Source organism: Colletotrichum acutatum (genome assembly GCF_030867785.1).
Source record: "Colletotrichum acutatum strain CBS 112980 chromosome Unknown BDZ83scaffold_14, whole genome shotgun sequence".
NCBI lineage: Eukaryota > Fungi > Ascomycota > Sordariomycetes > Glomerellales > Glomerellaceae > Colletotrichum > Colletotrichum acutatum.
The window spans coordinates 198836-224111 of NW_026849008.1; the positions used below are offsets into that span (position 1 = coordinate 198836).

A 25276-nucleotide genomic window follows, 5' to 3' on the forward strand; every position below is an offset into this window, starting at 1 on the left:
TTTTTTTTCCTTGGAGTAGGCGGATGTCCTCAACCCATCATCTCCTCTTCACTTCGGCGGAGCAATTGCTCACTGACTGATAGCATGCTCGTCATGTTGACCATCTCCCGCATGGTGCTTCGTCTATCGTCATCGCACATCCAATGTCGCTGAGACCGCAATTCATTGATCGTAAATGGTATCTTTGAGTTGTTTGTACATATGTTCATCTGCTGTCGTCACCTTCCTGCTCTGCTATCTTCTGCTTTGCTCGGCCCGTGGAATCCCAACCACTCGCCCAAGATGCCGCCAGGTTTCGGTACTGGGCACTCCCTTCTCAATCGCTCCTCTCGTGCTCGTATCGTTTCCTCGTCGCCCATTTGATTGAAGCTGACGAGACCGTCGTTGATTTCGGGGGCGGCCTCGCGACGGCGGCGCCTCCTTCGGCGGCCGTCCTCGCCCACTACAACCTCTCCATCGGCGTATGTGACTCTCGGTGCCGGACACGGTAATAGATGTGGCATGCCGACTACGAAGAAACTTGCGACAACCGTGGTTGCAAAGAGTGACGAGGTCATGCGCGACCTCGGGTGGAGGGGGTGTGGTGGCATGATCGCGGTTTTTTTTTTGGGTGTTCGGAAAAAGGAGACTTTGAACTTCTGCGTGCCATTGGACGTTAGCGACTTTGAAATTCATCAAAATGACTCAATCAACTGAGGCTGCTCACCTATGACAGCACCATGCTCGCGCGACGGGGTGACGGGTCAGAATGTAGTCCCCTAAATGAAGGCTTGAGGTTCGCAATGACGATGGCCAACGGATGATTTTCTCGCAAACCTGCAGTGAAGCTTAATGAACCGAACTGATATGCAGACCTTCTGATTGGATTCCGGCGGCCCGGAGTGGGACCACCCTGGGCGACGTGACATGCCAGGCGACGACTGCAGGTTGCGAGCCTGAGGATCTAATCTTCGGTCGCCGCAATAACTAAAGCCCCGAGATGGAGCCCTGAACAAGTCCCCGGGCCGGGATGCACTCCAGCGAGAACCCACAGCGACGCATTGACCACACATCCACTTTTTGCAGATCCCGGCGCGATTGGAAGTTCGAATTGGGGGTTGGTAGGCGACCGGCGACCGCTAGAGGGCAACCATGCACCTCTTTGAACTTTACCTTACTGACGCCATCCCATCCTCGAAGCCCTGATCGCCCCTACGCGAGCGCTCAATCTGTATTCTTACGACGACATAAGGTAGCTGCCGTCGATCGCGCCGACTCGGAATCGAATACTCCACACGACATGCTATAAAATAGAACGAATACCTCCCCGCCATTCTTTCTCTCTCGATATCGCTAGTCCTCGGCCTCGGGCGCCGCAACCCAGACCAGGGAACCCCTCCTCAAATTCCACAATGAGCGACCTTGACAAGTGAGCATACCAGCGATCGCATGCTGCTTTCCATGACCGAAAAGGTGCTGACGCTTAGCACAGAGCTATCGCGCAGCTGCGCGCTTGTCGACCGATACCCGAAGCGCAAGTCCGAGAGCTATGCCACAAGGCGCGCGAGCTACTCATTGAGGAAGGAAATGTTGTCACGGTCACAGCCCCCGTCACGGTACGATGAGGTCTCCAGACTGTAGGATCCAGGCGAGCAGACGCTGACACCGGGCCAGATATGTGGCGACATTCACGGCCAGTTCCACGACCTCATGGAGCTCTTTCGAGTAGGCGGCGATGTTCCCGATACCAACTACCTCTTCATGGGTATGCCCTCATGCTCTTTCACTTGCCCACGGCACCTTTCGAATGTGCTGACGCTTCTTTCGTACAGGTGACTTTGTAGACCGCGGCTTCTACTCCCTCGAGTCCTTCCTCCTTCTTCTCTGCCTCAAAGTCCGCTACCCCGACCGCATGACCCTTATCAGGGGCAACCACGAATCCCGCCAGATCACTACCGTATACGGCTTCTACGACGAGTGCCTCAGGAAATACGGCTCCGCAAACGTCTGGCGGTACTGCTGCGACGTATTCGACTACCTCGCTCTCGGCGCCATCGTTCTCGGCGCATCACACACATTCAACTCCACCCCGGGACAAGACCCCATCAGCGAAGATACTGAGATTGAGGTCTGCGATCAGAACGGCTCAACAATGAGCCGCTTCCCCCGACAGAGGAGACCACAAAGGCAACCCACGAATAGCCCCAACGGCGCCCCTTCGTCCGGCGGCGACAAGACAGGCCCACCAGGCAGCGGCGCATCAGGAAGCGCGTCAGGTTCCATAGGCAACCCCGCCGGAGCGATTCTCTGCGTTCACGGCGGCTTATCCCCGCTGATAGACAGCGTAGATAAGATCCGGCTGTTGGACAGAAAGCAGGAAGTCCCTCACGAGGGCGCCATGTGCGATCTGCTCTGGTCCGACCCGGACGAGATCGACGGCTGGGGCCTGTCGCCGCGCGGCGCGGGCTTCCTGTTCGGCGCCGATATCGTCCGCGACTTCAACCACAAGAACGACCTGTCGCTCATTGCGCGCGCCCACCAGCTGGTCATGGAAGGGTTCAAGGAGATGTTCGACGCCAGCATCGTGACGGTGTGGTCGGCGCCGAACTACTGCTACCGCTGCGGCAACGTGGCGGCCATCCTCGAGCTGGCCGAGGACGATTCGGGCACGGGTGTCTTTGCGCGCAGCAACGGCGACCGGGGACGTAGCGACGGTAATATTCGGGGCACCGATGACCAGGTGCTCCTCCCCGGGCCCGCGAGGCGGTACCGCGTGTTCCAGGCCGCACCGCAGGATTCTAGGGGCATGCCTGCGAAGAAGCCCGTGGCGGATTACTTTTTGTAAGGGTTAAGGTAGTTTAGTCATGGACTCAACTCTCTCCCAGTGGAGGCGAGAGATATTCCCGGTATAATGACGATACCAAAGCGTTTTTATTGTTTCAAAACTGCACAAGACATTTAAAGATGAAAACAGCGAAAAAAGACAAACGGAATGGTTAGCGTTACTGGGCAAAATTTACGTGTTTCCCCCTGATCGTGTATGTATAAAGGTCGGTGGATGATCAATGGAGTTAAGAGGAGTTGGCGCGAGTAATGCATTGTCTCTTGATGTTCCTTCCACAGGCCAAAACAAACGCTTCTGTAATATCTACCTCAGCTAACTTTCCTGACGCACACCGTCACTGGTATATACACCTTCCTCCTCTTCTCGAGCCCTTTATAGGCCACAAACTCAACTTTTCACTCTTCTTCTTCAAACACAACAGAACTCGCGGCCATCTTCCTGAACCCCGCCAGAATACGGCATCATCAGCGCCCTCTCCGCAAACTCGAGCTCCCCGTCGACGCGCAACTTCATCTCCACGATCCAATCCGCAAATATCGCCGCCCCCTCCGCTCCAAACGCAAAAATCTTGTCATTCAGCTCATTGCAGGCCCGCAGTCGACGGTGCAGAACCTCTTTCTCCTGCATTAGCTGCTGTCTACGCTTCGCCCTGGCCTCCTTCGCCTTTATTCCCCTAAGATGTGGGATTTGCCCCTTCTGAATCGCCGTCTCCTCTTGTCGGATCGCCAAGAGCTTTTCGTCGATCATCTTTTTCGATATGGCCTTGGATGGGATTCTACGGAGGACGGTCTGTATGTCTTTGAATTGTCTTGTATGGTACTCGCGCATGAGTGGGTCGTCGGATGTGATTGCGTGCGGTGTGTCTCCGACGAGTTGGATGAGGTCCTCGATGGCGTCGCGGTAGTGCAGGGCCCTCTGATCCTCTTTTTCGGTGCCGAATAGGTATCTTGGGTTGAGAGCTTCCGCGAAGATGCAGCACCCTACTGGCTTCGGCGAGTCTGGTATGCTGGGTACAGCGGCGGTCGGTTCGGCATCTCTGCTTTCCTGGGACTTAGTCCGACTTCTCCGAAAGGGGTTAAGGGAGCTTAGAAACCTTTTGATACGCCCTGGACTACCACCGTTCTTCCCGCCCCGAGGCTCAGAGCGAGGTTTTTTGACAGTCGATGGGTATAAGTCCTTGTCTGCGGACCTCTTCCTGCCGCGAGTCTCCCCCCCTTCCCCTTGGTCCCCTGTCTTACGTCCATCTCCCATCTCCACCTCCATCTTTGCCTCGCCCTCGTCCTTACTGTCCGTCCTAGAATCGAGATCATTTATCCACTTGTCCACGTTAGCCGCCTCGGTTTTCTCTTTCTGCTCGTCTAGCTGTTTGTGAAGGCATACCGCTTCCCTCACATCCCCCGGCTTCCGACCTCTCAGGGGATCTCGCTCTTCGTTCACGTCTAAAGAGATATTCACCAGCGCTGGAAGCGAGAATTTGTTACTCGCGATGGGCCACAGCGTGGCTTTTCTCGGGGGAGAAGGACTTACACTGGCCTGATCACGACGACGGACGCTCCCTCCTTGATTCGCCCTCCTTGGCCCAGTTGGCTCATTGTCTTTTTTCCCACTTTCTGCTGGCACTTGAAGAAGATGTGAGGGCGAGGAATTGTTAGTTTGACGCCGTTTTCTGATGTTCCGAGGAGGGAACCCCTTGATCTCACGGATCGGGGACTTTTGCTTCTCAGGGGGTTCGGACCGGTCCATCGCGTCGAGCGTCGGCGTAGTATTAGAAAGCCGTCTAAAAATTGGGAACTGATCGAAGTGTAGTGTTACTTTCGGCTGCCTAGGAGGTCTTGGTAAAGGGGACGGCGGTTTTTGGTGTTCCCAATCCGCCTCCTCCTCCTGCTGTGGCTGTTGCTGTTGCTGCTGGATCATTGATTGTTGCGCCAACCGTGGATTAGACATTGGCGTCGGTAGGAACGGTTTCCCCATCTCTCCCGCAACCTCCAGAAGCTGCGTCTTGATCAGCAGAGTCTGCTGTGCCAGCATACGATGTATGGTGACATATGAGCCCTCGATATTCTCTGCCTGAAGACTTAACAGAATGCTGCTGGCGACTTCGGCTTCGCTAGCTAGACGCTGGAGCACTCCCATCGTGTCGGATCTGTTACCTCCATTGCGTCCTTTGATTTCCGCAAGGCATCTTTCAAACTCGATTCGCTGTGATGTAGCCAATATCGCCACCATATCCACCCTCTCTTGGCTGTAGTATTCCGACATTGAAGCTTCAAATCATCTATGATTTTGGTAAGAATGTAAAAAGGGGTAGGATGTGGATAAGATTTCGTCAAGTAGACACACAGAGTTGACTTTGTTGGGGGGGAAATGAAAACAAGAGAGTTGAGTGGTAACCGTGGGCATTAGATTCATTAAAGACAACTCTTATTAACTCCTCCATCTTGTGACCCGTGAGCCCTTTGCTGGGAGCATTGGACCTTCTCGGCTGGCTCAACAGGCCGCCGGCATGCCCCCTATCCAGCTGCTCCATGCGCATGCTTCATACAAAGAACGCTGCAGCAGAGATAAAGACCCTTGGTCTGTATCCATAGAGAACGCAACGTTTTCAGCACTTGCCAAAGGCCACGAGCTTTCGTTGCCTTTGTGCTTCAATTCCTTCCCACCAGCCTCGATGACATGGGTAGGGAACAATAAGACTGGTTTCCTTTGACCAACCTCGTCTGTGCTTGATTGTGTACACGGCAAGGTCAATGTACGGCTCCAAAACAGGAGTGCCAAGGCACTGCAAGTTGCTATTAGAGATCTCCATTCAAGAATAGGGGCCCCGGCCAATGTGTTCGGCCGAGTACTCCATTGGATTTCCAATGGGGCTCAGCCTTTGTGGTTGACTTCACAACATCCATTCTCCATTGTCGGTGTTGGGTTCGTCTGCAGGATTGAAAGCCTTGTTTAGAAAGGTCTAAATGTGCATCGAGATCTTCAAAGAACAATGCTCGAAGCCGCTTCAGTTGTGTCGGGGATTGTATTGCGATCTGGTAAAGGGGTCCGATGATGACCAAGAATGGTCTTCTGGGTGTCTATACTGAGGTTTGCGATCCTCAATAGCAGGATCCCCTTCAGTAACGGGAACATGTCCGATATGACCAGTAGCAGCCGCGACGAACGCCGGCGGCTGAGGATGAAAAGTCGGGTACGAGGTATACGGCATGGATGGCGGTCCGCCGCATGTTGGGGGTAGCATGCCTGCTGAAGGATTAATGCCCGGGAATGGCGGATGATAATCGAGCGCCTGATTCGCCCCGAATCCCTGAACATTTGATGAAATACCATGGGGTGACTGATTTTGGTGGGTATTTGCCCACTCGACCGTAAGTGGGCGGTGGTGATGGCCTGCGTAATCTCGGTTTTTCATGTCGCCGGCGCGAGCGTAGACCTGTTGGGAGCCAAAGTCTGTCGGTGAAACAACCGCCGAACCATGAAATTGATGGGCAGATTCCGATGGAGAACCATATTCTTCGACCGGCGAGTCTGGCGTAGGACCGTATGACAGGGTTCGGTCCGGGCTTGTGTTTCTGCTTGTTGGTAGAATCGGCATCTGGATATCGAGGCATGGTGGCCGCCGTGGAACCAAGAGACCCTCCAACGTTTCTGTCGCTTTCTCAGGAACCAAGTCGCCGCTCGAGCTCGCAATATGCAGGCCGCGATGACTTGGAGAACCGAGTTTGCCGGTGTGAATGTACTGTTCAACGACTTCGTCGCCATAGCCTATATGTTGAAGTAGTTGTCGAAGCTTGTGGTTCTCATCTGCAACTCGGCGAGCCGCCTGCTGTACTTCAGCAGAAGCCTCGACCCCTTGAAGTTGGCATTGCCGAAGACGTTGCTCAATCTCTTGAACGTACTCTTTCTTCCGAGCCCTCGAACGGCGCTGGTTATCCCGGATGCGGTTCCTCTCCTTTTCCTATGTTGAAAGGGTTGGTAAGTTGTCCATCCGCGGGGGGAAGAATGTTGTCCTGTGGAGCTCCACGCCGAGCTCTTTTGGAACCAAAAGGTCACTAACCGCTTCCATTGGCTACTGTGCGGGTAGACGACGACGACGACGCACTTTCGAAATATGGGGAACTATGCTTTCCGAGGGAATGATGGTGATCGTGGATGGCGGAACAGGAATTGGGATTTCTCTTCTAGGAGCATACGACGGAAGGTAACCCATATGTCTTAGGAGGTTGGGCATCTATCATGTGCAAGAGACTGTGGGGTTTTAGAGCCTTAGCTGACGCCTGTTTCATCGGAAAGACTTGAGGGGATGTGAACAAGAGTATTAGCTGGCGAGGCCGCACCAAGGGCTTCTAGGCCTGACTTGTTACTGCAGTAAAAGAAAGCGCAACGGGCCGGCAAATCACAGACGGCCTGAAAACATTTGAAAGACGAGTGGAGGATGACTTTCCCTGGCCGAGACTGGTCCGACAGAGGGGAAGAGCAAGGATTGCGAGGTCTCCTGCTGAGGTGGTAGGGGTGTCGTCCAGGAAGAGGCCAGACCGGACCCCAAGCCACTAGGCATAATGAGGAGGCAACGCAGCTGACCAAACGGGAGCTCCGATTTACTTGACTGTCGTGAGATCTTGCTTGTATCTGCGCAGCCAATCGACGTACATGCAGAATCCAGGCTTAAGTGTTCAGGCCAAGAGGAATTTGGGCTACCAAAGATGATCAACACATTCCATCTGTGGGTTTGGTGAGCCATAGAAGCTTGGACATTTGCTCTCTGGTGAGCTGAGCTCTTGCGGCTCAAGACTACCGAGGGAGAGAGACAAAGCCGGCCGGAGTAAGCGAGCTCCTTATGCCGAAAGCCACTCGTGACCCCAAAAGTACGCGTCCGTCGGTGGACCCTGACCGACAGGCTCGACGGAAAATTGGGGGTTTGGACGCTAGAAAGCCATCAGAACAGAGGGTCTTGGTAATATGGACTCGATTCCTACGTGCTCTCGGCCAGTGACATTGCCCCTGAGCCGTGCACGATGACTCCGTAAAAACACGCGCGCCTTGTTCTTCGGCTGTCGCGGTGCGTCGAAGAAAAAGGCTCCAAGATAGACTGGGATCGTCACTTGAGGCACGGTGTTGGGAGTTGGAACTTTTGGTCGATGCTGGTCCCAGTGCAACGGTACGGATACAGGTTCAGGCTGATCGTGGCTGCTGTGGCCGAAGGCAGCAATGGCCCTGGATGTCATGTTTGCTTTTCCTAGTCGGGCTGGAGCGTCCTTCGCCCCCATGTGTGCCGGGTCCGGGGGCGAAGTCTACTGCCTGGGAGGACAGGGCGGGATGTCTGACTTTCAACGGGGAACGAACGACAGATCCGGAATGCTCAACAGCCACCTGAGAGGATAAGCTTGAATGGGGAAGAATCCAGGCGTGTCATTGGCGGCAAGCCACAGATCGTCAACCGTGATATCCTGAACACCCTGTTTTCCCGGTTCTTGGGTTCAAGTGACGGTTCCCCTTCCGTTGACGGCGCCGTTCGAAGATAGCTTCTAGCTGCTGCAAGACATCCGCTTGGGTGGATACTCAGAGCATAAGATAAATCCGAGATTCGTTACGGGGTTGCCATTGAGCAACCTGCCAGATGTCGGGGGTCTCGAGGAGATGGCGACTCTTTGACGGGGGAACAGAGCCATCCAGAAGACGATTGCGTAGGTTTCATTGCCCTGTAATGTTAGGCATACGCACACCACGAGAGATGCGGACCCGAAAGTTGATTGAGCCTGTCCTTGTTCTATGGATTGCAAGTCGTCAGTAGATTGGTGGCGATTGACGAGGAGATGATAGGTGGGCATGAGGCAACGAATAACAGTGCGATACAGATGCCTCTTTGCGCCCAGACATCAGTAATCATGAAATTCCGCTGTGCCTGATCGACTGGAGGATTCAAGGCTTGTCGATTGGTGTCACGATGCAACGGTGATGACCGGAAATGGCGACGAGAATAGCTCCTTGGTACATGTGGTGGGTTTTTGACTTGACCAACGAGGGCAAGCAGGATCTAGCGCGGGCAGAAATGCTACCTGCCAGATTGTCGAAGTAGCAGTAGTAGACTGTTAGTTTACGTTAGTTTGAGGCCCGTCACCATGGATGTTGAACATATCAGACAATGTTGAGAGGATGATGGAGATGGAAATGGCAAGGTGCCAAGACCTTGCCACGAGCGGCCTCCGGTATCTCAGGGTCCATCTTTTGTGTTAGACGTGATTCGTTAGAACTTGCTCAGCGGAGTTCAAGCCGGCAGGCAAGACTTGGCCATTAGGTGCTTGCTTACCTTAGTCTTGCCCCATCCATCCGGTCCAACGTGGTGTCTTTCTGCAGGTCTAGATGGAGCGATCGACTTTGGGTTAGTCACGAAAGCGGATAAAGCACACGGTGAGACAGAGGCGCTCACGCCACAGCTTCAGCTGGGTACCGGGGTCTAAGAACCAACTGTGTAAAAGTCGAGATGTGATTTACCAACAGCAACAGCAACAGCAAGCGGGCTTGATGTCGAGGGCAGGCCGCAGGCACGCCGCACTAGGCACTAGGTTAGGTAAGGTAATGGCAGGTAAAGATACTTTCCTCCATGCAGTCCGCAAAGGCAAGAAACAAGGTACCTTACCCAAGTGCCAAGGGGAGGCACCCGCGTGGAGTATCCCGTATCCGTACAATCTACCCGTACTCTACTCCGTGGACCGTAAGACATAGTCTTGTATCTACTTACTTGCTACGCATACACGTACTCTGCAGTGTACGGCGTACCTTCCGTTGGTATTCGCCGACAACATACGGATATGTCACTCGGCTGTACTCCACCCCACGCCCTCTCATCCCCACCTTTCCTATGATCACTCACAGAGTTACATTCCTGGGAAACAATGGGTGCTGGCTGGCAGCTGCCTGCTCAGTGCTGCTTGCTTGCTTGATGCTTCCAGGTTCCTTGACCGGGGAGGAGAGGGGCGACGTCGGCGCTAAGGATCGTCCGACCGAGGACTAAAGTGTCCGAAACTACGTCCGGACCCACTCGTTATTTCCAGAATCGTACCAACTTCCGGCCACCCAGAACATCACCAGCCCATCACAACACTCACATCACGACCCTCTCCAGTTCTTTTCTTCTTCCACGCACCCTCGAATGCTTTTGACCCGAACCCAGCAACATAGCAAGGGCTCTCCATCTTCACCATCCTTTTGACGGCAAACGGACATAATCGGCTACGTAACGAGACGTCATTTCCACTCATTCGGATCGTCCACGGCCGTAACTTGTGGCACGTCAGGCATACGCATACTCCATACGGGAAACTCCGTAATTGTGGCTAGTGAATTCTAAAGATTCCTTCTTTTTCACATTGACTAAGTTCGGTTACAGAATTCAGCATGCCGGTTCTTACTTGTTTTTTTCGCCCCCATTCGTCCTTTCCTACCGTTCTCCGTACTTCTAGGCGTAGGCTCTAGCCTCTCGCCCACGGTCTCGCCCTTCTCCTCCTCCCTCTCCGCCCCGCCGGTACCTCGCTCCGAGGACTGGACCCTCGGTCAGCGGGCCCTGGCACACGTCGGATAAGACGTGCCCTGGATCGATGGTGTCTGTGCATTCGCAACCTCTTGGCATTCTGACGGCCTCGCGGATGCGTTCCGTTGCTGCGAAGCTCATGCAGTAGCCCTGCTCTTGCTACCTTTGTTCCTCTCCGCCCATGCTGCCAACGCGTGATCGCTGCTGTGGATGCCACATCCATGAGCCTGACGAAGACGACTGTTAAAACACACCTCCGGATCCTCACCCTAGCCCTTCATCGATCTCGAAAGGCTTCGCAACCTGTCAGCATCGGAACGGATATCTTCATACGGGCGTCTGCCTTACTTATACAATCCCACCATCTCCGGCCGACAGCGAGCGCAAACAGGTTTTGGTCCTTGGAAATTTTGTGTATCAAAATTCGCCATTGAGTCTTGACAGCAATGACCTGGTGTCAACGACGACCAGACCGGTTGCGACCAGTTCTAAATGTCTAGCATGCAACGACATGTGATCCAAGAAAAGAAAAGCTGGGGAGAATACGTCTCGGCAGCAGTCTTTGCTGGGGAGCGCGATTGCCACGATTACGCGCCATCCGAGACCCTTTTCACCGCATGTTTTGCCCAACAGCCACTGGACCGTGGACGGCTATCGGAGCTCCTCCGTTGGTCCGCTGCCCACCAGAACTCCCTTCGGCTGTCGCTTCTCTTACCAGCGCATTCTTCCCTTCCTTCCTTCAAGGCTTTGAGTCGCTTTTACCTACGGGTCAGCTAACTCATGATGGCTTTCTCCCAAAACTCCTCTACCATCACCTTCTCAAAATTGACTTTCCTATGTAGTAGGATATTGGCGTCTGCCTGGCTTTTGGACACAAGGTACCTGCTTCTTGCTTGCTCGAACCGGCGCTTGCAAGCTCGGTACCGTACGTCAGCTGAAACTCAGAGAGCAGCCTTGTAGCAGTCGTAACACAATTCCGCTATGATACCTCCATTTGGTATCGAGTTCGGCGTAAAGACTATGTTTTGACTGAAGAGATGCCGGGGTTGACCCCGATGCCCGCATTTGCTGTGAACGAGCTCTTGTCGACAAAATGGGCAGCTCTTGTTCTCCTGGAGCCATCTCTGCAGACTCTGAGCTCCAGCTGTGTGCCCGCAGGGCAACATCGCGGGGACACCGTCCTAAAGCTCCACGTTTAGGCCTCTCGTCTCTGCCTCTTTACGCAGCGCCGACTGACTATGATGGCAAATTTGGCAGACAAGATCTCCCAGCTTGTCAGTGAGGAAGGTGATTTTCGGGCTAAGCATTTCCCCACATCACGAACTTCGGGCTGCTGAGGCCTCAACCAGCCGCCGGCAGACGGAAGGAACGTATTCTCCAGCCAAGAACCCGCCTCGATCCCATGTTTCGCACTACTTCTTGTCGTGAGATACCGGCACCGAACAGTTGCGAATCCTGGAATGCTGATCATTATCCGCTCTGCCGACTTCTTTCCGTACCCCGATGCGTGCTATACTGAGCAAAACTTCTAAGCCAGTATCCGCATTGCTGACGGCCTGGATGGAAGGCATGTTTTCTGGCACTGGATCTCGTAAGAAGTCCCTAAGATCCGGCGACTCTCTTGAACGGCCAAGCCCCCGAGGATGAAAGGTGGCATTATTCGAAGAATTCCACACTTTCATTAAAGTTCCCTGTCCATAACCTCACAAACAAGAATGACAATACCACGAAATATCGCACAAGGTTCTGTGTCCTAGAACACGACACTGGAGGAACATGAAGGTAAGATAAAAACCACCACCATTCAGATACTGGAAATAAGGAGCCACACCTCGTCCGTGGCGTGCTCAGAGACGGGCAGGTTCAGTGAGCGCTCAATCCCGTTTTTTTCGAGACGGGGCTCAGAGGAATGAACAGTCAATCTCCTGCTCACTGACGTGACAATTCCATGGCCACAGCCAGCAGCACGACTTTTCGTGGTGTGAACTTGGGAGAAATCCAAGACCCGCCAGTAATAGGGCCAACCTGAATTATTGCCCTGCTTTGAGCTATGGCAATTTCACCAAGTCATGAAACAGGTCGTTACCAACACATACCCACATGACAGCCTCACTCGAGAAACGGTACGGAGAGTGGAGAGCCCGACCTCCGAACAGAATGGAAGGAGTGTGCCTCCAAATCACTGGGGCTTGCTTTCGCCTCGCCACCACTTCAGGAGGGCTCGAAATTGATCCATCAAGGCCCAGCCCAGCCGCTGCCATGAATGAGAGCTTCGAGGGCTGATTGGTGGTATCTTATGTTTGCCACCTATCGCTCCTCGGAGGCTCCCTTGACACCAGTGCCAATGGTTGTGGCCATGAGCTACAATACCTTAGCCAAGATAACATGCTCTCTGCTGAACCAATACCCGCAGGCTTTTGGGCTGTAGGCCTCGTCTGCGCACCCAAGTATATCGGGACCTGAGAGAAATGTACTGTACATGCTGAGTTAGCAAAAGCAGCCAGTGTGGTCTTGCTTGTGGCACTGCAAAGGGCTGAGGGAAAACAAGCTCGCTCGTCCAACTACATGACCTGGCCGCCGGGGTAACCTTGGAAATTAAACCCCAGAATTCTCCCTCGCTTTTTGGAGTGGAAGTCTTGTGACTAAGGGTGCGATTAGCGTCCTGCACATCCACGAAAGGGTGAAGGATGTTGGTCATGAATTCCTTCGTTGACTTGAAGCATTCGTCAGACTCAGATCAGACGTTGGGCCTCGGTCAGCATACTTCCAAGACCCTAGACTTTGTCTTCTCCCCTCTTCACATCGTGATCTAGATCTCGATAGTGAACGCCAGTGTGACCTGAGGCGATAGCGTGCGATAACTAAGGCCATTATTTCCGAGGTCTGAAAGGTCACCCCGTTTAGAACTGGCATCTGCCACCTTCCCCGCCTTTGTACATTTGCACTTACAAACGTTTAGGTATCACTGCCCTATCCAGACATACATACCTCTGAGACCTGTCCCGGGGTCCAGGATATACCAATTTTCAAGCCCAACAGCTTCCAGACTTTGGACTAGAGAGGGTGAAGCGGGCAGACCGCTTTCCAGACCACATAATTCAAGCCTAGGCGGGCAACGTAGGCACCAGGCGTTGTCAAGCAGCCCAAGCTGCAATCTGCACAGGAGAGGATGCTTCAGCCAGCTCACTATGAGAATGAAGGATCAGAATCAAGCCATGTGCTTGTGACAAAGCAAAGCCATGACCCCCCCCCCCCTTAATGCCTCATCCTCTCCACTGCATTAGTGATGTTGCACAGCGTTCGCGATGTTGTGCTGCGGCCTGTCCGTCCGGCCGGCCCCTTGACCGACCAAGATCGGCGAGAGTGCGTTGAGTGCTTTGAGTGCTGCCCCCCATCCCTTGGCTTTCATGCGGTCGCGTCATTCGCGGGAGCCTGGTGCATGAGATGGCGAAGCTCTTGCCCAGACGGGCGTGATGTTCCAAAGGGCTGCGAAGGGTAGGCTGGATGGCCTGCTGGCTGGCGGGGCGGGAGGAGCGCTGATGTTAGGGGTCGAAGGCTTGCGGTTGCCCCCTTTTGCGAGCCTATGTTTACGGCGTGGCCAGTTCCAGGGATAGGCTATGTTTTTAATTTTAACTGAGATTAAATGGAAGAATAGTGATATGTGATTAACACTGTGAGTGTCCCGTCTCAACTATGTACTCCGTAGCTTCACTACTTGGACTAACGCACGCTAGGGTAAAGATGAATGAAGGAAAGGTTTGCTTAGGACTATGAATAGTCCTAAGCATTCTATCGATAAAGGGGTAATGTGTTCTCAAAGGGTCGGAGAGTACATTGCTCACAAGCTCAATGTTGCCAGGCTGAGTGGTTCTGAGCCTAGACCATGCCACGGATATCATAATAACCGCTGTCCTCTTTGAGGTAGTGAGGCGGACCGCGAAGGCCTTGATTCGAGTCTTTAGATTTTCTGTCCGCACATTCAAATGAGCGGTTATAGGTCTTGGGCGTAATGAAACTCGGAAATACTTGCCAGTGTCTGCTTCAGCATACTCGGGCAGGTAGATGATGCGGATCGAGGATTTCTGGACCCGCCCCTCCCATTCCTGGAGACGAGCGTTCCCAGTAATATCAGGCCACCTCAGAATCCACAAAAGGACAGTTACTTGAGCTATAAAAACATAGATTCCAACACGACCATCTAACAATATGATGTTGGAAAGGGGTTCAGGCAAGTATCTCGGCCGGTAGCACATGAAGTACCATGTATGTGTGAACAGAACTTAGATCGCTTGCCTCTCCCTGTTCTTGACTACAAGCGAGATAAGCCACAGGTGGCACTAAGCAATACATCGTCTTGTCGATTCTTCATTCGCATCATCTTGCTACACAATATCATTCCAGCAAAACTTTGTTGAGGTAAGTTTGCTTTCTTGTTAGAAGCTTGAGATGATATGTTGTGTGTAGGTAAAGGTCGCTCCTCAAAAAGCAATATTCAACACATGAATGTAATCAAAAAGACAAGGACAGGCTCAATGGATCATTCGTTCCCTAGTTGCCCGTCGGCGTCTTTTGTGTAATCTGCTCGATGACCTATAGGGAATAGTACTATTTTTCCGCCTGTCTCGTTCTCCTTGTGGCTGTGTGCAATAGGACAAAGTATAGGGAAAGCGAGAAAGGAAGACCTTTGAAGAAATATCTAGGACATGGCTCAAGTCGTCCTTGGTCAGTGCCCATCCTCTTCTCAGATGAAAGCTCGGGAGGAAAGAGACGAAGTAGAAGTCGGATCATGGCCTGAGCGTCAGCCTAAGGAACCTCACCTTCGGTGAGCAGTAGCCATCCAGTCAACCAGACCGAAGTCGGCATGGTCCGGTGTTCGGCATCTTTCGGCTTCCCCACCGTCGAATTTACGGCGGATACAGGCTTCAGGGCCTCTTATAGGTTCCCCACCGTCTCTCAGTGCCAGTGTCAATTCGGGCGCCAGTTGTGAGAGCCGGCCGCGGGCAGGCAATAGCGTCATTTCCTCCGGTATCTTTTACCGGCCGACCAGTCTATTTTTGTTGATTTCACACACACCTTCAATCCCACGAGACATCTCCGAAGCGGTTTGGTTTTGTCCCCAAAACACTGCGACAACAATCATCTCACAGCGCGCGCATGCTTGCAACATGCATTTTTCTTGTCGATACCCCTAGACTTTTTTATTTGACTTTTGTTCGCCTTGGTCCCTCTTGACCAGCCACCATGCGCCGTGCAGCTGTATCCTCACTTCCCCTCCGCCGAGTGGGCGCATCGCTCAACGGCTCTGCCGCCACAAACCGAGGCCTCACACAGCAGGCTGCCCTCCGACGCTCCCTTTGCACAACTTGCCTTGCCAGCAGACAGAACACAAGCGCTAGAAGGCTTCGTCCCTCGCCGCGTATTCTTACGCAACAAACCAGAAATGGGGCCCAGAGGAGGACGGCATCGGCGGTAGCGACAGCGACAGAGGGAAACAGGGGTAAGGAATCAGAATCGCGACAAGAGTTTGGTGGCGCAAGGGGGCTAATGAGAAGGCAGCCGCAAAAGATGAACACGGCCCGATACAAGAATACGACCGCCGAGTCGACAATGGTATCTTGCGCAACGACGAGCATCAGAGGGGCAAGTTTGCGCTCTCAGTAGCCGACATTGGCGGGTGGGGAGAATCACATGCTAACGCGGGACAGGTATCATCCAGAGCCTCCAGCACCTCCATGACGAGCTGGTCAACTACCACGCGCCTGAAGTGAAGCAGCCGACGCTCGAGTCAATCAAGCCCGCAAAGTCCATGTTCGGATCCTGGTTCGGCGGGGGAAAGGCTGCCGAGGCTGCGATAGGAGCGATCCCGAGCAACCTGCCCCGCGGGCTGTACCTCTTTGGCGACGTCGGTAGCGGCAAGACGATGCTCATGGACCTGTTCTACGACACGCTGCCAAGCTCCGTCAGGACCAAGACGCGCATCCACTTCCACAACTTTATGCAGGATGTTCACAAGCGGCTACACAAGATGAAGATGCAGCACGGCAACGACGTCGACGCCGTTCCTTTTGTGGCAGCGCAGATCGCGGCGCAGGGCAACGTTCTCTGTTTTGACGAGTTTCAGTGTACCGACGTGGCAGACGCCATGATTCTGAGAAGGTGAGCTAGAATGGGAATACGCGCGCGAAAAAGGGACATTGTCGCAAACTGACACATCGGTGGGCCAGATTACTAGAAGCGCTCATGTCACATGGCGTCGTACTGGTCACCACATCGAACCGACACCCCGACGAACTCTACAAGAACGGCATCCAGCGAGAATCCTTCATCCCCGCGATCAAGCTGCTCAAGAGCAGGCTCCACGTCATCAACCTGGACTCCCCGACAGACTACCGCAAGATCCCGAGACCGCCCTCGGGCGTGTACCACACCCCGCTCGACGCGCACGCGACCTCCCACGCCGAGAAGTGGTTCCGCTTCCTCGGCGACCCGGAGAACCCGGAGCCGCACCCGGAGGTGCAGAACGTCTGGGGCCGCGAGATCCATGTGCCGCGCGTGAGCGGCCGCTGCGCGTGGTTCACGTTTGACGAGCTCATCGGGAAAGCGACATCGGCGGCGGATTACCTCGAGCTGGTGCGCAACTACGACGCCTTTGTCATCACCGACTGTCCGGGCATGACGTACCGCCAGCGCGACCTCGCTCGACGCTTCATCACCTTCATCGACGCAGTGTACGAGTCGCACGCGAAGCTGGTCCTGACGACGGAGAAGCCCCTGACGGAGCTGTTCGTCTCCCGCGCCGAGCTAGAGGAGTCGTTGGAGAAGCAAGGAAAAAAGGACGAGGCCGGACAGCAGCAGAACGGCGATACCGCGGCGGCGACGCATCTCCTAGAAGACCTGGACCACAATATTGACTCCATCAAGGGCATGTCAGGCCTATTCTCGGGCGACGAGGAGGCATTTGCGTTTGCGCGCGCGCTGTCGCGTCTGAGCCATATGGGCAGCAAGGAGTGGGTTGAGCGCGGCATGGGGTTGGAGCAGCAGGGCGGTAAGAAGGAGCGCGACGACTGGGCCAAGGTCCGGAGTCGGCAGATGGAGGACAGCATGTAGAAGCGAGCGTTGTTTTGAACGTGAAGGGGACAGCATTTCACCCCGGTTGGCTACCCCCTTTTTGCTGGGTTGCCGCTAGCCTTGGGTTGTGTCATGGCTGTAGCCGTTGGGAAAAGGGGACTCACTTGCTTCTTGTATCTTTCCTGTCCCAGGTATTCAGGAGGTGACAGGTACCAGCGGCCCCCTTTTCGTCTTTTCCATGAGCATGGATTGTTTATGATGCTACGGCAGGTCTGCAGTTATGGGAAACTCGCATACCTCGGCTGAGAGGTCCATGTATATAAATCATCCACATCCAAGAAACAATTCTTTGGCCCAGTCAAGACCACACACCTCGTTGCTCAGTGTTCTTTTCACACTGTCGTCGTTCAGCCATGTTTTCTCCTGGGAGGTCACAAGCGATCGCATACGTGTCAAAGTGTTTCGATTGTACCATCTACGGTAAGCTAGTAAATACCAGGAAGCAGAACCCAGGGCACTTCCCTCTTAAAGTCGACCCACTGCTCGCCGTATCGCTTGGAGCAGTACTCATTCAACGCCGGCACGCCGCGCGTGAGGAAATCGACCGACTGCCACACGCCCATGATCGTACCGCCGATGAACCCGGACGCCGCCATGCAGTACCCCGCCCTCCAGAGCGCGTACCCGCCGTAGTTGATGTGTCGCGCCAGCTTCCAGAGCCCGCCGCGCATGACCTTGCCCTTGTTCTCGGGCCGCGCTTTGAACTGCTTGCGCTGCCACTCGGACGCCGTCTCGAGGAACATGCCGACGCCGTAGAGGACGCTTCCCAAGACGACCTGGTAGGGGAGAGAGGTGCCCGGGAAATCGCGCGGTGAGGTGAGTACGGAGGTGGACGCCGCGAGGAGGAGGAGGGAGTTTGCGCTGTTGATGAGGGTGTTGTAGAAGCTCACGCCGACGGCGGAGGACGGCGGGAACTCCTCGGCGGAGATGCCGACGAGCCAGTAGGCTTGTTTGACGAAGGAGCCGACGGACATGCCGAGGAGGATGAGGTGCGGGAGCGGCAGGTGGAGGTCATCGAGGATGGCGACGCCCGTGGTGGAGAGGGCGGCTACGTTGAGAGGGATGGTGTTTATGCCGATTTTGGCGAGGGCGGCGGCGCCCCAGCCGCCGGCGACGAGCTTGTATTGGAAGAAGGGGTCGAGGCCACGGAGGCCGAGGAAGGTGAGGGTTCCGGGCACATTGGACTTTTTGACGCCGCGTTTGATGAGGTCAAAGTTTGGTTTCTCGGACTTAGAGGCCGCCATCTTCAAAGGCAGCACTGGTTCGTGCGCTGCTGTGCTTAGATGGGTGTTGGTGATGGCGTGAGTGAGATGTCTAGATTCAAGAGATGTCGTCGAGATATATCGTGAGCCTCTCTGGCTTGGCTCACAAGGTCGGACGAATGCAGGAGGAACACATGCAGATCATCTTACTAGGGATGCGCGCCGGCTGCAACCAGCGCTTTATACACGCGGCGGGGATGCGCTTGGGGAACCTGCGGTTGCTCCCCTCATGATATCATTTACTGCCTGAGGATGGAAAGGAACAGGTCCAAGCCCGGCGTCTGTTCGCCCATTAACGTTGTCGGGAGTTCGGGATAGGACTCCACGTTGTAGAGGTAGCGGCTGTCACACATGGTAGATGTTTGGTGTTTAGACGAGCTTAAAGAGGTAAGTCGGTACCGGTGTCCGATGAGCACCGAAGCTCCACACGAACGGGACGACGGGCAGGCGATACCCTTTATGTCTTTCATGCTGACAAAACCACCTTGTGGCATGATGCGGTTAATCTTGGACTACGGGCCTAGAAATCTTACGACAGAATTTCGGCATCTTTTTGGGTAAGTAATCGAGGTGCCGGTATTCTATGAGTGCCTGAGTGTAGAGAGGCCCCGCGATTCAGACGCCGAGTCCGAGACGTTATGGGGCACATAGACCCGCTCCGACGGGCTCCAGCCTCCGTGAGCAACAAAGTGCGGGCAGCCCAGTGTGCAACGCGGAATTGGCCTTCCCCAGGCGCCAACCCAAGTACATGCGACCACACCCACCGGAGACCTCGAGATCCCGTCCGCTCTCTCCTAGATAAACCAGCGAGGGCCAGAGTAGTAGTCGGGTCGGAGACGACCGGCGAATGCCTGGTGTTGCATGTAATTCTCTTTGCTTTTTGGCGGGAGGGGATGAAGAATCTCAGGGTGACGGTTGAGCATGATCAGAATGTGCCTACGTTGATTGGCTCGCTGAGCTGAAAGCTGTTCATTGAGGTGCCTTACTGTGCAGTAGAACTCTCAGTCGGGTCATTCCCGAATACCTTACCCTAGCTAGGCTTACCTGGCACAACAGGTTAGTAGCAGACCACACGTTTTCTGCCGGAAACAGGTATCGAAGCAGTGAGAGTGAGCCTTGGAACCCATCAATAATGCCATAGTCAGTGACTTTTGTGTGACTAGGTCTAGATGAAGGGCGAAGGAAACCGTGAAGTCAGGTACTAGATGGGAATTGAATGATTAGGTAAGGCGGCTCATCTGTTCCGGTCTTACGGACATCCGAGGTACGTACCTAGAGCAAGGTACCCGCTTACGAGCATTGGTGGCGTGCCAGGCACCCAGGCAACCCGCGGGGAATGTGTGAGGATGGATTCGAGACAGGGGAGCTTGCCGAGCTGTCGCAGACCTGCTGACGCTTAGCTACCTTATCTTATCTAGGCACCCATCAGTGCTGCCGACATGACGCCAGCCATCTTCCCGTCCCCTTCAACAACGTCCACCTGAGTACCCTACGTATCTCCCACATCATCCGCAGATTGTACCATCACCAAACCATAGCATTTACTCAAAATGAAGGTCGCCAAAGCTTTGCCTCTTGCTGTGCTGGCCCACTCGGTCACCGCTCGCTTCGTTGCTGAGGAGGAGATCAACCGTGTCCAGCTGTATCCCGCCGGCTCCGAGCCCGAGAAGTACCTGATCGAACTCGCCCCAGGCAACACTCGCTGGGTGACTGAGGAGGAGAAGTGGGAGCTTCGCAGAGTATGATTTCCCACACCTCATCGCTGTTGCTTTTCTTCGCAGAAGTACTAACGTGACGCCTTACAGAACGGAAACCGCTTCTTCGATATCACCGACCACAAGGAGTTCGGCGCAAACCGCCTCCATACCAAGACGAAGAAGAGCGTCTTCCCCGAGAAGTGTCGCCTCCAGGACAAGGTTAAGCCTCTAATCAAGGACCTTGACAAGAAGGAGATCCAGACCAACCTGGAGAAGTTCACGAGCTTCCACACCCGCTACTTCAAGTCCGACTACGGCCGCCAGTCTTCTGAATGGCTTTTGGCTAAGCTGAACACCATCATCAAGGATGCTGGTGCCGACAAACACGTCTACGCCGAGGCCTTCCCCCACACTTGGCAACAGAGCTCCATTATTGTTACCATCCCGGGCAAGTCTAACAGCACGGTTGTCATCGGTGCGCACCAGGATTCCATAAACTTGTGGCTGCCTTCCATCCTCGCTGCACCCGGTGCCGATGACGATGGCAGCGGTTCCATGACTATTCTCGAGGCTTTCCGCACCCTCCTCAAGTCCAAGGATGTCGTCTCTGGCAAGGCTGACAACACCATCGAGTTCCACTGGTACAGCGCCGAGGAGGGTGGTCTTCTTGGTAGCCAGGCCATCTTCTCGTCTTACGAGCAGGATGGACGTGACATCAAGGCCATGCTCCAGCAGGACATGACCGGATTCGTGCAAGGAACGCTTGATGCTGGAAAGCCCGAGAGCGTTGGTGTCATTACCGACTTCGTCGATCCCGGCTTGACCGGTTTCATTAAGAAGGTCATCGTTGAGGTAAGTCAAAATGAACCCTACAAGCTGCCAGCACGAGTTTGTACTAACAGAACCAAAGTACTGCAAGGTTCCCTACGTCGAGACCAAGTGTGGATACGCCTGCTCCGATCATGCCTCTGCAAGCAAGGCTGGCTACCCATCCGCCTTTGTGATCGAGTCCGCCTTCGAGGACTCTGACAAGCACATCCACAGCACCGACGACAACATCAAGTACCTGTCATTTGACCACATGCTTGAGCACGCCAAGATGACTCTTGGTCTCGTGTACGAGCTCGGCTTCACCGACTTTGCCGCTCTGGAGAAGCAGGGCCAGGTTTCCGAGGAGTTGTAAGTGGCTGGATGAATGACGCATACGGACGATATTAGCTACGATGCTCTACGTATTTTGAATAGACGATGCTTTCATGCAACGAAATTACATCTCATCGCGCTCGACCTTGAAGTCGCTTATATCATCAAATTGCCCTTTGGCGCTCCTGTTTTCCGGCCCATTCACGGCAGAAAAGTTACTCCATGATGACGAAATGCGGACTTTCGGTCAGCGTTTCAGTACGAAAGTCCGCATTTCAGTAACCGCGCAGAGTCAGTCTTCGCTACGAAAAGGCGGTCTCATCGTCAACAGTGCATTATAAATGTTCATCTATGAGGAGACACCCATAGGCGAGTAGTGAGGTGCGGATATTTGATGGATATTATGCTTCCGGTGCCAAAGTTACCTTAACGTCCTGAAATCCTCATTCATTTTACTGCCGAATCAGATTCGCCATCTGATTTGTCTTGTGAAGATGAACAGCACCGCCTTCAGTTTTCAAATTGTGCGCTTTGTTTATGATAAAACTTACCGTCCTGCATTCAGCCACACAGTTGATATCTTAATGAAGACGTTCGCTCAACGAGGACATCAGTAAGTGATTCCAGTCGCCTACTCCCGTCTTACTTTGCGACAAAAGTAAAGACACGCATTAAGCTCTCAATGACTTGACTTGACTCGACTCAGTGCCAAGATGCAGGTTGCCATTTCTTGAAGAAGGGGGGGGGGGCGGGATTGAAGGATGGATGTATCAATAAACTCTCCAGAACAGACAGATAGGTACTTGCATGAGTCGCTTGGTTTCCTACGGCGATGACTTGTTCTGAATGCATGGGCCCAACCCCAGATGCCTCTCAGCTGCAGTCTTGTTCTCGTCCTAGACTCGCGAACCTTGGCAGGTAAGGAAGATACTGGGGCGATGTCACTGACGTGCATGCGGCGGCAAGTAACCGTTCTATAAAGGTTTTCCCCTGGGGAAGCGACGTTGGAATTGGGATTGGCACATGGTTAGGTTGCTTCCAGGACGTCTCCGATGGGTCTAGGCTTCAGAGTGGGGCGGTTTTGTACAGACGCCCGCCGCACAGGGGGTCTAAGCTCGCTCCGGCCCAGTCTGCCGATTCGACACCTCCTGCAAGCCTGCAACCCAGATTCTGTACTTTCCTACTCCACCTCTCAACTTTACATCAACATCACTCAAACCACCACCACTTCAGCCAACGCCTTATCCTTTCCGATTTCACTCATAACAAGGTCCAACACCTTGCTTTGATTTCCATTTCTTACCTTGGCTTGACCAAACTTTCGGCAATTTGTCTTTGCTTGTGTGCCAACACAGTATCGGCAACATACGAACACTGCGAACAAAGGCACCTTGCACTGCTTGCTTCGAGTCAGTGCGTCTTGCACTCCCGCAACGAAACACATATCGTTGCCGACTGCTTGTCATTAAACCCCGCATTGAGCATCAGCAAACATGGAGGAACCCCAGGAGCCGAAAGAGCATGCCATTGCCACAGCTCCGTATAGCCACAGGCCCCCTAGTCCTCCTTATATACCCATTCCCATGACATTTGCTAAAGGCGACGCTACTTGCGCCTTTACCCCCTCATTCAACAATGTCGATGCCATGCGCCTCACGAGCGAGGATCTCAGAATCATAACTCGGGACAAGACTCAGACTGCCACAGACAGATCAGTTGGCTGGAACTACGAGGCTCGGCGAAAGGCACAGACGCTCTTGGACTTCCTCTATCTCGGCCCGTTATCTGTTGCTCGCGACGAAGCTTGGCTTGCCAAGGAGGGAATCACCATGGTCATCGTTACACGACATGCCAGGGTGGCCCAAGCTCGACTGATGAGTGTCGACAAGGTAGCACAGAAGCTCGGCATACAAGTCGAATATTTGGACGTCTTGGACAACTCTGAATTGATCCGCGGCTTCCCAGAGGTGGTGAGGAAGATCAATGGGCATTTGATCGATGTGTATCGCAGTCAAGTCGTGGGTGCGCAGGAAGGTCGGATGGCAGTCGACGACGAAAGCTTTAGGAGTGGCAAGATTCTCCTTGTTTGCGAAACAGGCAACGACCGGTCAGCTTTCGTCGCTGCAGCTTACATCATGACCATGTACGGCAAGGACATGATCTCTTCCGTACAGTTTGTCTCCATGCAACGATTCTCCGCCAACTTCGACGAGGACGGAAAGAGGATGTTACAAGCATACGAAGACATTCTCAATGCCCAGAGAAGTGTCTCCAATGTGACCAGAGATGTTCCTCGAGCCGGCCAGTCGCAAGGATACAGCGGCGGAGGCGGCAAGCGCGGTATCGAAATGACCCTTGACGACGAGGACAGGCAGGGCGGAGGATATGAGACATTCGCCGCGGATCGCGAGCGGTACCAGGACAGGGGCAAGTTTGTTCCGTTTCGTGATCGCGATACAGTCGCGTAGGGACGACTCTAGTCGATTGCAGAGACCTGGAGCCAAAGAGATTTGTAGCGGAGGCAATGCATCAGTATTTTTGGCGTCAGCAGGAAGACCGCCTTCAGCCATCATTAGGAGCAGACTCATCAAGGGGGATTAGAATTTTGCTTTTGGGAACATGGATAGGCGTCAAAGGTGTCAGTCAGTATACCCGTTTCAGTCGGCAACGACTCTCTCTTAGGGCAGTTTAGACCTGCTTTCAACGCTATCAGAATCCAGCATTCACACCATCTCAAATTGTGCCCATTCCCAAGATGATTTGTGGTGTAGACACGCCGAGTATAAAAGGTCACATACAAAGGCCATGCTCAGGACTATTGACATGTGATAGACAAACATGCTGGTCAAATTGGTCTTATGAAATCTTCATATGGCATGAGTTGTGTACACTTCTGCTGGGTCAGGTCATGAGTTGTTCTTGTCGCATTCTCCATATCTCCTTAGTAAAACACCCATCGAAAGGATGCGCATCATGATGTAGAGAAGTCCAATTCTCTGTGCCCACCCTCAGTGCAATTACACCATGCCGTCACGACATACAATGACCGCCTGAGCCAGTAAACAAGGCTGTATGAGGCTATCCCATGGGGAGGGACCGACCTCCAGTGAGCCCCAGGTAACAGGACTCATCTCATCCCACCTCACTCTATACACAACCCTTCTATGACAAAAAGGAAGGAGCAAATGCCTCATTATTTTTTCTCAAGGGCCCCACTGCTCCTTCTTCATACATCCCCCTCATGAACGCGAGATTTCTGGTCAAAACAATCTCACTTGGCTGTCAACAATCCGTCTTTTCACTCTCACACAACGCCTTCTCTCTCACTCCCTCAACCCACACCTCACTTTTTCCACCCAATTTTCACTTTTTTTTCATCCACCACCATTGCAAATTCATCACACATCATCACCACTTCTTTTGTGGTCGCCGCTGCTCTCCCAATCCGCCCCCTAGGGGAATATCGCATACTAATACCCATCGAAAGATGGAGGAAGCGGGCGGCCGGAGGCGTGCGCTGCGGCGCTCGACTCAAGCAGTTCAGAAGGGTAGGTACCAGGAGCCATATGCGCTCGGGGTTCAAAGGCCGGCCTGGGTTCACCCAGACCCGGTCTTTGACCCCGGCGCGGCTCGTTGGGCGTCCTTCCCAACCATCCCCCTGGACCAGCGCGGTCCGGGGGATGAGTATGTGGAGGCG

At 53.8% G+C, this 25276-nt stretch overlaps 9 protein-coding genes across 9 annotated transcripts; 4 read left to right on the forward strand and 5 right to left on the reverse strand.

The window, feature by feature from the left end:
• Positions 1 to 218: 218 nt before the first annotated feature.
• On the reverse strand, positions 219 to 590 carry BDZ83DRAFT_569630 (uncharacterized protein; the record flags this gene model as incomplete). Its single annotated transcript, XM_060504218.1, has 1 exon — positions 219 to 590. The coding sequence occupies one exon, from the start codon at positions 588 to 590 to the stop codon at positions 219 to 221; it is 372 nt and encodes a 123-aa protein (XP_060368958.1).
• Positions 591 to 1033: 443 nt separating this feature from the next.
• Positions 1034 to 3028, forward strand: BDZ83DRAFT_86370 (calcineurin-like phosphoesterase). Its single transcript, XM_060515963.1, has 4 exons — positions 1034 to 1408; positions 1472 to 1595; positions 1654 to 1744; positions 1812 to 3028. The coding sequence occupies exons 1-4, from the start codon at positions 1392 to 1394 to the stop codon at positions 2822 to 2824; spliced, it is 1245 nt and encodes a 414-aa protein (XP_060368959.1). The 5' UTR covers positions 1034 to 1391; the 3' UTR covers positions 2825 to 3028.
• On the reverse strand, positions 3007 to 5254 carry BDZ83DRAFT_86477 (uncharacterized protein). Its single transcript, XM_060515965.1, has 3 exons — positions 4205 to 5254; positions 3918 to 4141; positions 3007 to 3863 (listed from the first exon to the last, which is right to left on the reverse strand). The coding sequence occupies exons 1-3, from the start codon at positions 5081 to 5083 to the stop codon at positions 3233 to 3235; spliced, it is 1734 nt and encodes a 577-aa protein (XP_060368960.1). The 5' UTR covers positions 5084 to 5254; the 3' UTR covers positions 3007 to 3232.
• A 571-nt stretch (positions 5255 to 5825) lies between these two features.
• Positions 5826 to 6887, reverse strand: BDZ83DRAFT_748709 (uncharacterized protein; the record flags this gene model as incomplete). The annotated part of the gene is made up of 2 exons (XM_060513658.1): positions 5826 to 6779; positions 6879 to 6887. 2 exons carry the CDS (start codon positions 6885 to 6887, stop codon positions 5826 to 5828), a joined length of 963 nt encoding a protein of 320 aa, XP_060368961.1.
• A 100-nt stretch (positions 6888 to 6987) lies between these two features.
• BDZ83DRAFT_86593 (uncharacterized protein) lies at positions 6988 to 8217 on the reverse strand. The gene is made up of 3 exons (XM_060515966.1): positions 7802 to 8217; positions 7472 to 7746; positions 6988 to 7422 (listed from the first exon to the last, which is right to left on the reverse strand). Exons 1-3 carry the CDS (start codon positions 8086 to 8088, stop codon positions 7088 to 7090), a joined length of 897 nt encoding a protein of 298 aa, XP_060368962.1. The 5' UTR covers positions 8089 to 8217; the 3' UTR covers positions 6988 to 7087.
• A 7112-nt stretch (positions 8218 to 15329) lies between these two features.
• On the forward strand, positions 15330 to 17826 carry BDZ83DRAFT_86638 (AFG1-like ATPase). Its single transcript, XM_060515967.1, has 4 exons — positions 15330 to 15846; positions 15906 to 15989; positions 16055 to 16505; positions 16574 to 17826. Exons 1-4 carry the CDS (start codon positions 15591 to 15593, stop codon positions 17454 to 17456), a joined length of 1674 nt encoding a protein of 557 aa, XP_060368963.1. The 5' UTR covers positions 15330 to 15590; the 3' UTR covers positions 17457 to 17826.
• Positions 17827 to 17902: 76 nt separating this feature from the next.
• BDZ83DRAFT_748711 (uncharacterized protein) lies at positions 17903 to 18721 on the reverse strand (the record flags this gene model as incomplete). Its single annotated transcript, XM_060513659.1, has 1 exon — positions 17903 to 18721. One exon carries the CDS (start codon positions 18719 to 18721, stop codon positions 17903 to 17905), a length of 819 nt encoding a protein of 272 aa, XP_060368964.1.
• Positions 18722 to 20289: 1568 nt separating this feature from the next.
• BDZ83DRAFT_569395 (peptidase family M28) lies at positions 20290 to 21619 on the forward strand (the record flags this gene model as incomplete). The annotated part of the gene is made up of 3 exons (XM_060504189.1): positions 20290 to 20478; positions 20545 to 21288; positions 21347 to 21619. The coding sequence occupies 3 exons, from the start codon at positions 20290 to 20292 to the stop codon at positions 21617 to 21619; spliced, it is 1206 nt and encodes a 401-aa protein (XP_060368965.1).
• Positions 21620 to 22767: 1148 nt separating this feature from the next.
• BDZ83DRAFT_607411 (dual specificity phosphatase) lies at positions 22768 to 24309 on the forward strand. The gene has a single exon (XM_060507427.1). It carries the CDS (start codon positions 23073 to 23075, stop codon positions 24045 to 24047), a length of 975 nt encoding a protein of 324 aa, XP_060368966.1. The 5' UTR covers positions 22768 to 23072; the 3' UTR covers positions 24048 to 24309.
• Positions 24310 to 25276: the final 967 nt, after the last annotated feature.